Source organism: Diadema antillarum, unplaced genomic scaffold (assembly GCF_040938485.1).
Source record: "Diadema antillarum isolate AM-2024a unplaced genomic scaffold, OU_Dant_1.0 scf00000146, whole genome shotgun sequence".
In the NCBI taxonomy this organism is placed as follows: Eukaryota; Metazoa; Echinodermata; class Echinoidea; order Diadematoida; family Diadematidae; genus Diadema; species Diadema antillarum.
In genome coordinates, this window is record NW_027271035.1 from 341,494 (window position 1) to 355,206 (window position 13,713).

The 13,713-nt window shown below is 36.1% G+C and overlaps 1 protein-coding gene across 1 annotated transcript; it reads left to right on the forward strand.

Moving 5' to 3' along the window:
• The first annotated feature begins 1,178 nt into the window (after positions 1 to 1,178).
• On the forward strand, positions 1,179 to 12,420 carry LOC139721573 (COMM domain-containing protein 5-like). Its single transcript, XM_071632905.1, has 7 exons — positions 1,179 to 1,327; positions 6,384 to 6,547; positions 7,402 to 7,430; positions 8,157 to 8,207; positions 8,646 to 8,741; positions 11,178 to 11,253; positions 11,919 to 12,420. Exons 1-7 carry the CDS (start codon positions 1,186 to 1,188, stop codon positions 12,018 to 12,020), a joined length of 660 nt encoding a protein of 219 aa, XP_071489006.1. The 5' UTR covers positions 1,179 to 1,185; the 3' UTR covers positions 12,021 to 12,420.
• The last annotated feature ends 1,293 nt before the right edge of the window (positions 12,421 to 13,713 follow it).

Here is a 13,713-nt window from a genome sequence, read left to right on the forward strand (position 1 = left end):
TGCTGTAAAGAACAATTGCATCTTTCGTTGTGTGTTCAGAGAGATGCCCATTAAAAAAAAAATCACACACGCACACACACACACACACACACAAACAAACCCTTGTGCGCCATTAGTCTACATAACTTTCAGATTAAGACTGATGCAAATTTACTCTGCAATTATACAAGTACTTAGTTCTGTCCTCAAGAGACATGCAGACCAAAATTGTCATTTAAAGGACAAGTCCACCTTCATATACATGTGGATTGAGTGAATGTAGCAATATTAGTAGAACACATCAGTGAAAGTTTGGGGGAAATCGGACAATCCGTTCAAAAGTTATGAATTTTTAAAGTATCTGGGTAGTCACTGCTGGATGAGAAGACTACTATAGTGTATGATGTCATATGCGTACAACCATATAAAGAAAATAAAAAGAGAATTTCACAAAACTTTACTTTTTGAATTAAGTGCACATTTTCTCCACTTATTACTGACATATGTTAAGGGTAATATTATTCCCCCTGCCTTCTGAAAGAAAGAAGTCAAGTGTTCTTTTGTTATGCGAGAAAAGTGAGAATATGTTGAATTTTCTTTATTCTTTCTTTATATCCTTGTACTCATGTGACATCACAAGCTATAGTAGTCTTCTCAACCAGCCTTGGGTGAGCAGAAACTTCAAAAATTCATAACTTTTGAACAGATTGTCCGATTTTCCTCAAACTGTCAATGATGTGCTCTACTAAAATTGCTGCATTCACTCAACCCACATGTCTATGAAAGTGAACTTGTCCTTTAAACAGGAATTGTTTTTTTTTTTTCTTCCACCTGATAAGCTGACCCACCAACTTTCCTTACGGTACGTACCGTCTCTGTGCTCATTACATGGGCGAGAGACACCCCTATCTCCCCGTTTCATCCACAATACAATGTAGATGTTCATAGAATAAGCTGCATCTGACAGGTGTAGTACTGGTAGTAGAGTGCAGTGACCTACTATCAGCACTGCGCACCCCACCCCCGGCACGCCATCCCCCCCCCCCCCCCCCCCCCCCCCCACCATGCCACCACCACCACCACCATTTGCACACACTCGTATCTATATCACTCACACGTACACACACACAGACAGAATCCTGTGATCACCACCACCACCCCTTTCAATCCCACGATACATCCCTGCCCTGGCCCTGTGATGCTACGATGGCGCTCCGTGCTGGAACTGCGGGCGGCTTAAGTGGTGATAGAACTCTCTTTGTCGGAGCTAAAGTACCGCACGAAATCAAGTCCATGGTGAAATTATTGAAAAGTACAGATAAGTCAACGTTTCGAGAACTATTAAAAGGTAATCACGGTCATACATAGTCGCCTACGTTCATCGCCATATGCGCTTAGTCCCACCTGTGTCATAATTTGTGTGGTTGGTTTTATTTTGCTCTGTCGACGGAATTGCGGAAGACAGACCTGGGGCCGTATTCTGAGAGCTTATTAAGTGTCTGATTAGCACTTAATTACCGAATTGGTATTCTGAGAGCATGATTAAGTAGGGGGTATATTAACTACCATAGCAACAAGCGTTTTGGCGGGAAGGACCTACGCGTTTGCGCGTATCAATGCGCGTGCACCTCTGACAGAGTTAATTACGAATCGGTATTCTGAGGGTGTAATTAAGTATGAAAGTTAATGGAAAACTTAATGATACCAAAGAGTGTCATTAACTACTCCGATATCATGCATTACATCGTGTTTTCTCTGCCACAACGATGCTTACCGTCTTCGGTAACCGAGGAACGGTTGAATCTTGTTATCATGGTATCCGTAGAATTCAGAGAAAAAAAGAAATATAGCCGATCTTCGAGGAATTTTGTCATTTTATGTGAGCAAAGAGGTTGAGATCTTCGCGTGCGTAAGTGAGGGGTTGTAATCAAATACCGGAGTATGTGCACGGAGCTCTTGGGTTGTAATTACAGGGGGCGTGGAGGAGCGCGCATTGAGGGCATATTTGCGCGTGTAATCATCATTTTGGCTTCTAACAACGCGTCTGATTGGATGGAATAACAATTAGATGGGAGGGACCTAAGATAATTACAGGGGACTTAATCATACCTTAATTACGTCCTCAGAATACCGATTTTGCCCATGATTAAGGGCCTATTAACTTCACGACTTAATCACGAAGTTAATTACAGACTTAATTACGACCTCAGAATACCACCCCAGTTAGAACACTCTAGTCTGATAGTGTAAATGCCTTATGCTTAAAGGACAAGTTCACCTTCATAAACATAAGGATTGAGAGAATGTAGCAATATTAGTAGAACACATCATTGAAAGTTTGAGGAAAATCAGACAATCCGTTCAAAAGTTATGAATTTTTGAAGTTTTTGTGCAGTACCCGCTGGATGAGAAGACTACTGCAGTGTATGAATAACTAAGATGTCACATGCGTACAACAATATAAGGAAAATATAAAGAGAATTTCACAAAATTCCATCTTTTGAAAAAAGTACACATTCCCCTGACTCGTTACCGACACATGTTATGGGTAATATTATTCCCCCTGCCTTTAGAAAGAGGCAAGTCAAGTGCTCTTTTATTATGTGAAAAAAGTGAAAATACGTTGAATTTTCTTTAACATTTTCTTTATACTGTTGTACGCATATGACTCACAAGCTGTAGTAGTCTCCTCATCCAGCGGTTCCAAAACAAAAATTTAAAAAATTCATAACTTTTGCATCGATTGTCCAATTTTCCTCAAACTTTCACTGATGTGTTCTACTAATATTGTTGCATTTTCTCAATCCTTATGTTTATGAAGGTGAACTTGTCCTTTAACGGTATAAACATGTCGATGAAATTGGAATATAGGCACAGTGTCAACAATCCATAATGGTATGATACATTATTACAGTGCAACGCAACATCTATCTATGGGCATGTCCAAGATAAGGTCCCCTCAGAAGGCAAAATTTCATCTTTGCTCAATATTGACATGTTTGGTATCATTTTGAAGCTTATGAGTTGAAGTTTTGATTTCCATGGAGGAAAAAATGATATGTAAATTTATGCAAATTTCAAGGGCTTCATTTGCATAAATGTGAAATACAGCGTTACGTATGGGACATTTATAAAATTCATATTTATTCAAAGGAAAGCAATCGATATTTGATTAATATGTGGACATTTAAGAAGTTCATCAAGTAGTTTAACTTGGTATGAAAATTTAGGGATTATGCGAATGATTATGCAAATTAGCTCGTGTCCTATCATGAGATGTCCCATACGTAACAAATTGAGGTCATTTTTTTAGGTTTTCTCTGAAATTTCTAAGGTTATTTGAATGCCCTTCGGGAAAGTTCTAATTTATTGTTTAGAGAAGTTAAATACCATAGAAAGAAGAAAAAATAATAAAAGAAATATTTTTTATGAGGGAATTAAATAATGTTACGTATGGGACAAATGCGTTACGTATGGGACATCCTCATACATATTGCATGTGAATGCATGTAGCTAGCTGGGAGGATCTCTCAGTACACAAATGGTCAATCATCCTGAAAAAAGCATCCCAACTTTGCAGCTACTTTTTAGTTATAGACACTTGAAACAATACATGTACTTGACTGAACAATTTTTAGAAAGGGGGAGGGAGAGATGGCAAAATACATGTGTGAAAATCAGCATTAAAGGGGTGGTATAGTTTTTGTAGAAATGGGGATTCAGTTTTCAACATTTTACAAGATGATTGGAAACCAATTATATGAATTATTCAAGAGCATACAAATCTCAGAGTAGAGGAATTCAAAGTTTATTTGATGGAGATCCAATTTGAAATGGCTGAGATATCAAAAAACAAACAAATACAAAGTAAAATGAAGTGGTCCTAATAATAAATGTGACCCAACTTTTGTTAGGACACCACGTTTCTGGATATCTCAGCCATTTCAAAACAGATTTTTGTCATGTTAACTTTGAATTCCTCTTAGAATTGTATGGTATTTAAAAGAAGTGCTAATTACATGTATCTTGTAAAAGTTGAAATCAGAATTCCCATCTGAACCAGAACTATACAGTCCCTTTAAGTAGAGACCTCTGATTTAAAGGGTACTGAAACCGAATGTTATACGCAAGCAGATTGAAAAATTGCAGTTCAGCTACTAGTATATTGGGTAATGTTCACCACTCAATGTAGAGCTCTAGCTACGTTGTAGCTGCATTGTATAACACATGTATGTGATGATTATGAAGATGTTACTTCAAATTAGTGTTTTTTGTATCATTTTTTTTTTTAATTGCAAGTGATAAACAAATTGTCCGTATTCAGTTTTCAATAGTAGCCACGACAAAAATCATGGGTATACATACTGAGATGTGACTCAAATCAATGACCTGACTGCTAGACAGACATCATCTACACGATTACTGGGGTTCCACGCAGCAGGTATTGCATCTTTATCAAGATTGATATTTCTTGTGTCAAGTTGTTTTTTATTGAAACTGAATGGCAAACTGTCCTTCATCAATGGAAGTAAACACTTTACTATTCAATTTTTAGTAGCGACTATCCTGATAAAAATACAGGGCATACATACTTTTTTTTTGGCATAATTATTGAGTAGTAGGATAGTCATTACTAAAAATTGGTCATAAAAATAGAGAATATGATTAAAGATTATGATTGTAAATATTTGGGGAATATTGTTCCCTTGACAATCTGGATCAGTGTTTGAGTAATTTCAACTGATTCTACCTCAATAATTATGCAAAAATTTGTTTATTGGTATTTTGCAAAATTATTTTGCAAAATACCCATAAACATGGTTCTCCACACACTAAATGAATGGGGGACAAAGGGCATGCATACTCAGGTTGGTCAAAAAAATATAAAAATATGATTGAATGTAATTATGATGGTAAATATTTGGGGAATATTGTTTCCTTGACAATCTGGATCAGTATTTGAGTAGTTTCAACTGATTTTACTTCAATAATTATGCAAAATACCCATAAACATGGTTCTCCCCACACTAAACGAATGGGGGACAAAGTGTCCCATACGTAACTGTCCCATACGTAACACGTCATGTCTGTCTTTAATTAGAACCTGTAATTAGAGCTTTTTGCCTCATGACATGAAACTTACCTCTCGTAATCTTGAGTGTTGTGGCTTTCATCACAGTGAGTTACAAGTTGTAGAATAAAATACTTTCAGAGAGTTTTCAGGTTGAAAAAAATGTTCAAAAAAACAAAATTTTTCTGGTCCCATACGTAACGGCGCATATTTTCTCTTCTAAAATATAATTGTGAAGGTCATTTTTCTCCATTTTTTACATGATTATACTTCTCCTAGATATCAATCACCATGAAAAAGTTCAATTTGATCAAAGGCCATTAACACTATTTTTCAGGTCATAAAAGTCTCTGAATGTCCCATACGTAACGTGCGCGTTATCTTGGACTTGCCCCTATGTTAATGCCACAATGCCTGGCACTGCATTGACCGAAAGATCGGTCTGTATCTGTCCGTCGGGGAATGTTCCGCGGAGACTACGTCTGGCTTCACGGATCCCCTACGGAGGACAGCGTTAATGGCAAAATATAAAAGAGTCCTCCGGACAGACGGATCTTTCTGTCTAGGCACTGCACTACCCCAACATTGGCAACAAACCCATCATGTAAGAAATATCTTGATCAATAAACGGGAGTTCTGAGACATCTTTTTGCTTTGGAAAATAATTCAAGAACCCATGTTTTTCATTTTACAATTGATGGTTTAGATTTTAAGGAAGTTCATAGTATCTTATGTTGCCAAATCTCCTTCAAGAGACTTTAGTTGAGGTGAGTTCTAAAATCCCAAACAATTCTTTTTGCATTACCCTTATGCATCACCATGAAATGTTGATATGTGACAGCCCTCTACTGGTTCAGATATTATGAGTAGAACATGTTAACGTGACAAGGTTCCACTGTGCTGCTCTAATATGAGTTTGCATTGATTTTGAGATGGTAGACTTTTTTCTCCAAGTTTGTAATAACAAATTTGTGTGTACAGTTGTTACTTTGCGACAGTCGATACTGCAGTTCTCATCTAAATTGCCTCTCTAATGGTCAGACATAAGTTACAAATATAATGCTCTGTATAAAGCATCATAGTGAATATTAGTTATATCAAATGGAGTCAAAAGGGGCCTGAGCATAAGCTCAGGGCTCGCCACTATTGGATAAGCAGTTTTCAACAGTTTGTTTGTTTTTTTTTGCTACATTTAGTTATATCATGATACTTTGATTCATGGTTTCACTCTGTGAAATGCACCTAAAGCGGTTACTCCAATACATCTTTAACAGGTAAAATACTGTACAGAGTCTACACTTTCAATCATATCTCTCACTCTTGATGCACATAGCTGCTGTGTCGTCCTTTGAGGGTGTTGCAGTTGGAGAGGACTTCTTCCCAAATTTGTCCAATGAGTGTGGTCAGTCTTGTGAGTCTCTTGCTGTTGTCTTTTCGGGCGTTCTGTCACTCCTACGAGCTGCATACAGACAGCCCCAGACATCTCTGAAGAAAGAGGTAAGTGGTATTAACTTGTAATAAGCAATAAAAAGATTTGGTAGATAAGCAAACTCATGTTGATAGTAACTGGGTATTGGGCAGGAAGGATCTTTTTGTTGAGATAATGAGGATGATTAAGGAAAGAAAAGTGTTGTGGATTTTGGTATAGTTTAGAGAAAAGATGGTTACAAGACAAATGTGAAAAAAATATGAGAATAATGGCCTGAAGAAAGCAAAAAGTGAAGCATTGTGACTCATTGTGCAAGTTTGGTTAGTCAGGTTGATCAAGCAATTTGGCAGGTTTCCTGTACTATGATAGAAACTGATGAACAGTGGATGACCCAGTAATCTTTGGATATGAAGTCAACTGTTCTATCAAAATTCCAAAATATAAAAGTTTAAATCACTTGGTGAAAAATATATTCAGCTTCAGGCCAGATCTTATATTTAGAATTAAAAAGATAAAGATAAAAAATCATGGTGGTGATGATGATGATGATGTTAGATGATTGAATTTTCATATCTATATTGAAATTTTGTAAATTGAATCACCTCAAGATGCCAAACAACAATTTTTGTTTCATGAAATGCTGTAAATTATGTCACTCAACGTCACTATATTCTGCTGTTCAGTTGCCTTGTGGTATTTGACAGAAAATTAGAATGGATATTATCAAATTTAGTAAAGTCTTCTTAAAATTCTTGATACTGGTGCAATAGATTTGAGGCACCACTGGAAATTAGTTCAGCTGCCATTAGTAATGATTGATGTAAAAAAATGTAAAGAGGGTGAAGAGTATTTACAGACTGCTATCATTCACCAAACAGTGAAGGATAATTCAGATTTTTCTTTTCTTCCATGTTGACTGCAGGTTTTCAAAGCTGATTTAACAGAACTCAAGTGAGTACTGCAAGTGATTAATTTTGCCGCAAGAGATTTTTTGTTTGTTTGTTTCTCCTTGAACATATTTTGTCATGAATTGTTCAGGTGTTACTAACACTAATTAATGAAATTTCTTGTAGATAAGAGTGTGATTTATGAAGGTACAAAGTGTACCATGATTAATTTAGAGAAAATTGATATATTTTCTGTTTGGGCAATACCTAGTATGAGTGACATGATGTTCTATGCTTGCACATGAAAAATGTGTCTTTGTTGAAATGATAACCAAGTTACAAGACCAAGGACCATGATGTTGTTGAAAGAAAATTTTGTCAACTGTCAATCCTTTGATACGAAAGTCTGACATAACACAAACTAACAGAAATGTAACGGGGCTCTGAATCATGTAACACTAAAACAAGTAGGGAAAAAAAAAATCTTTTATAGACATGTGGCATAAGTGTATGGATCCCCCCCCCCTCCCATATACCATACTGATTGAGATTAAAGATTAGGCCATACCTATTGTTATATTCATCAGCAATTCACTGGTTAGCCACAATTTTGTAGTCCTAACTTGGTGTCATGTTCAAATTTAACCATGTGCCACATTTATGTTTCATAAATATAAAAGTTCTCACATATACAAGGAATATGAATAAGAATCCAAGTGCCTGTGGAGGTCAAGTATGTACTTACAATTTTTTGTAAGTACTTATTTACTTATATTCACTTTGTCCCCAGGATCCCTCAGGACTTTGTAGCAGATTTAGCAAGTGCAGTTTATGGACCAAAGTAAGTGTGATATTCATTGTTTAGAAGATGTCATTTAATTCTGTTTCTATTTCTGTTACTCTTGGTATTTAGACTTGTGGTGATGGTGGTGATGATAACGATGATGATTATCATAATTATGGGTTTGGCAAAAATTGGTATCATGATCATTATTATTGCTATCATCTTAATTATCACTATTATCAATCTAATCATTATTATGACCGCCATTGTCATCGTTATCAGTCTTATCTTTCATATCATTATTATTGTTCTTGATAAATGTAAAACATGTATAGCGCAGAATAGGACCTGTCAATGAGGATTCATCAAAACGGAAGTGTGTTCAGGCACATTGTACATCCATAGATTGATATTGAGCCATGTGAGACTGCTTGAAATCAATCACATTCAGTCAGTCAGCCACTCACAAAGTCTGTTGCTGTTTTTTATCTTTAGGAGGACAGCTGTAGAGGATGCACTGAGCAAGGGACATTCCCGCTTCCCCAGACTTGATAACTTCAGATGGCGGGTGGATGTTGCTATCTCCACAAGGTGATCTACCTGACAAATAAGCATCCTATTAAAGGGGCTTCTTAAACTTACCTGAAACATATTAATGGCATATCCAGTGGTATAATACTAATAATACACTCAGCAAAAAAAGAAAGTAAACGCTTTTTCAAGTTTAGATTTCTCATAGAATATTTGGCTGAAAGCTAATGTATTATATACTATATTGAAGGTAATTTAATTGGCTATCAACCTGGCAGGTCAACAAAAAGGGAAACTTTACGCATGAGTGAACACCCTTGTTTTTCTCTTCCAGGGCATAAAAGTAAAAATTGCAAGACTGAACAAGTTGTCATTCATGCGTATGTGCTCTTCCATAAAACAATAAGAACAAACAACAAATTTCACACAAAAAGAAACATGAATTAAGTTGCAAAATAAATCTATGAATCCTATGATGTCTTTAAAGCCCAAAAGCTCAATGAATTCTAAAAATATTGGAGGAAAATAAAGCATCTTATGTCAAATCTAAATTCAAATGAAATAAGAGAAGATGTAAAAATCAACAAAATTGGTAGAAATTTGAGCTTTTTTTTCAAATTAGGAAATTGTAAACAATGTTTGGTCCTTGAAATTGCCACATGGATTCTTATATCACTAGATTAAAAGAAATAGATAAAGAAATTCTGCTCATTTAATCATCTTTATGCTTATCATTCCCTATGTCATTTGAAGTTTGACTTGACAGAAAATTCTTATTTTCCCCTTTAGTTTCCCACTTTGTTTTTCTTAGAGGTTATAAAGAGATAAAGAGAACAAAAACTTATTTTTCCTATTTCATTCATGTCTCTCATTGTGTTAAATTGGTCTTTTGTTGTCAATGTTATCGTGAAGGGCATTTGCAAATGTAAGAGAACATGTCAATTTTTGCAATTTTTAATTTTGTGCCTTAGAGGACAAAAACGAATGTGCTCACTCATACGTAAAGTTTTGTTTTTAATTAACCTATTAGCTTAATAGCCAATTAAATTACCTTTAATATGGTATATAATACATTGATTTTCATAAAGATCTTCTATGAAAAATATGACCTCAAAAAGGTGTTTACTTTCTTTTTTTGCTGAGTGTACATAGAGTATTGGGAATGCATAGCAAAGGTTTGTTACATATACTAATTACAAATAAGGGATTGGCTATTAAAATTTGTCCTGCAGACTAGTCTAAATACAGTGGCGGATCCAGAGGGGGGCGCAACTGGCGCACGCCCCCCTTTATTTTTCGTGAAAAACAAAAGAAATAAAAAGAAAAAACATGAAATGAAACCCGGAAGTGCCACCAGAAATATTAGTCATGCCCCCCCCCCCCCCCCCCCCCTTTACAGAATTCCTGGATCCACCCCTGTAAATATCTTTCTTAGTTGCCAAGCTGAAAATGTAAAGCATGTCTTTCCACTATCCTTCAAATGTACCTGTATCCAGACTATATCCCAGTAAGCCCAGGGTAGGGCAGCAAGCTGGCTCAGTTGGTAGCAATGCTCTCTTACAATCACAAGTTCAAGGGTTCAAGACCCAGTAGGGCCACCTGAGCTAACATTGCTTTCGGTATTGTTTACATTCACTACAAATCTCATTATTCCACCTTCTACTTATGTATTTATGACATACAGTTACGCCATTTTCTATACTCTGCAACACACCCTTTGAATCTCTGCAGTTGTTGTTCACTGCTGCAACATGTGACCTTTCTGTTTTTTGTATTTTTATTTAGTGACATATATTCAATTGGATTTTTTGTTTTGTTTGTTTTAATCGGTTTCCCCAGATATAGTTGGTCTTAAAAAACATCCGTACTTTAAACTTCCCCTAATCTGATTACTCACGGGACCTGCGGCTGTACAAGCTAATGCTTTTACACAGGCCCCATCATATTTTTTTCGCATTATGACCACAGTTTAATTCGCATGCATACAGACCTCATGTTTATACCAAATCAAACTTCTGTACATTCTGATGAAGTCTCATCTAAATCATGTTTTGTATAATTTTTGTATTTATATACTTTATTGTGATATATGTGAGTAATATGAAAATAAATTGAAATGAAATGAAAATGAAATGATACCATCCCCATTTGTGTGGAGGCATATCACACTGTACTTTTAGTAGGGCATAACATAGAGGACCATTGTATCAGAGAGTCAATACTCGTACCATTGAAATTTTTTACTTCTTCTTCATGTCTCACCAAAATCAGGATGAAAATTGCAGGAAGTGGCCTTTTTCGCAATTTTTTTTTCAGGAAACAGATGGATGATACCAACCTCTGGAAGAATTTGTGAATAGGTGGCAACCATGCTCATAGACAAAGGGGGAAAAATGAGATGAAACAAAGAATGTACCAAAATAAAGCATATAGTCATATCACAAGGTAATGTGACTCATTAGCCAATGATGAATATTGTCTTTGATATCCTTGCAGTGCTCTGAGCAGATCACTAGAACCCACCATCATGGCAGAAATGAGTCTTAGTGATGGCAGCAAACACACATTCGAGGTAAGAAGCATTTGTTGTACATAGCAGCTCTTCTTTGTTCAGGGTAGTAAGGTTAATAGTTTAAAGTTTTTAACCTGACAAAATGTGACATAAAGAGAAGGGCATAGCTATTTTGTAGGAAATTTGTTACTTATGAACAGAAAATAGTGAAGATGAAAAACCATGCCATGTTTAAGTTGATTTTCATGATAGAGTGAAGTCAAACAAACAAAACTTTTTAAATGCCATAAGAGTGAACATAAATCAGAAAGTAATGAAATCAATAGGATTCATAATGTGAACATTTTTCCAGCTCGAAAGAGCACTTAACCTATCTCCTCCAGAAGGCAATGGGAATAATATTTCCCTTAACATATCTCAGTATAGTGAGTCTGGACTTTTTATGCAAAGTCACATGTACATAATATTCTTTGTATAATTCGTGATGTCATTGTACTCTTCAGACATCCATAGGAGGCGGCTTATGGTATTAAATGGTATACTTTAAAATTTGTAACATTTGAACAGAATGTTCAGTTTTGTTCAGTATTTCACCAATTGTTGTACACATCTTTTTGTTGTCAATAAATTGATGTATATGTTTGAGGACACTTTGCCTCTAGTTCATTTCTTTTAAACAAAGTTGAGAGTCAGTTGTGTACGAACATGCTCTTGTCCCTCTGCAGTTGCCAGTCTCAAAGTTCCATGAGCTGAGATACAATGTTGCATCGCTGGTCAAAGAAATGGAGGACCTCGAAAAGAAGAACATCCTGAAAATTCAGGACTGATCTTTCACCCTCTTCATATGGTGCCTGTCAATGTTGTGCTGCTGCTGTACAACATGAGACTCCATGTACATGGATACAGGGTGCAGAATTCAAGGACTGAAGCAACCTGAAAAAATGTTGTTCTTGGATGTGCACTGAGCTGTGGTTGCACTCAGCATGTAACATAATAAAGAAGCCAAGCCCTGGGATACTGTGTCTGAGATTCACTATGCAGTGCCAAGATTACACTGTCAAAGACAGCTATCTATATAGGATTTAGAGAGATAATTTAGAATCATTTCATGACATCCATGATTATTAGAGAAATGGACAAAATGTGTAAATTTAGCTTGTGTCCTCCATATTAGATTTCTTATTTTCTGTGCTTCTGCTGTTGTTTGCCACAGAAAATGTGATTATTATTGCCATAACTATTTACTGTATTTATACCAGCACTGTGAACCAAGGTACCAGGTACCATTGCGGTGCAGGGAGTAAAGGGGGGGGGGGGGGGGGGGGGAGGACAGGAACATACCTACTGGAAAGTCTTACAAACTATCATATAAGACATCTTGTTTCATAGAGAAGATGTGGACTTTCCTCAAGTTTTGTTATTGAAGAAATATTTTGGCAAACTCACATTAAATTTTGTATGTGAAATGCAAGTTAATGTAGAGTAATCAACCTAGTTTGCAGCAGGGTGCCTATTTCTGGCAGGAGCTCTTTCACTCAATAATAAAACAGCTAATGAACTTCATGTGTGCTTAGTCCCACGTAAGAACACAAGCAGGAGTTACTTGCAAGTGTTATTGGAAGCAAGTTACATCTGATTGGGCCTTTTCACCAATGAATGAAATGGCCCCTGCCGCAAATAGGCACCCTGTACAAAGCCTGCCGCAAACGGGGTATTTTACTCCAGACATCCAGAGATTACATTTTTGCATTTTATTTCCAAATATCACAAATCATTGTGCATTTTTGTTGGAAATCATTTGTTCTTTCTTTTGTGTATACTACTCATACATGAAACAACTTTAGTTCTAAATAATGCATTACACCATAATACATTGAAATGAATGGAGTGCAGAAATCTATATTTTTTGTTCACATTACAAACTGTAGGCCCTACCGTAATCTTACCTTAAAGAGGTATTTCTTCATCAAATTAGTTACTGTATATGCAGATTATTTAGTGAGGTTTTTATTTTCGCGAATTTCGTGCGTCAGGTGCTATTCGCGAAATTAAAGACACGCAAAAAATAATGACTCTGATCCCGATATGAATGTGATGCACATGTATACATTTCTCCGTTCAGTACAGTACTCCACGATCGCAAATTTAACCACTCGCAAAATCGTTGGGAAGTCCTGATTAGCGAAAAATTAGACTCGCTAAATTTATGGCGTATGCAGTATAACATTGTAATTAATTGATTGGATTCAGGGATATTAGGAAAAAATAAGGGTACCAAGATTGAGGTCAAATCATAGAGATATTCTGTTCATAGAATAATAATAAGAAAAAAAAAGAAATATATATGTATGTTTATCATCAAAGGTAGCACATGGTTGTGGTTTGTGAGGAGAATTCTCCAGTAAAAATTTCTGTGCAGAATGTGATGCAGGTCAAGGCTCAATTCTTGAAGTTCTTTGTCTGTGCAATAACTTCAGAATGATGCGAGTCTACTTCATCAGACTTTGCAAATGGTAACGG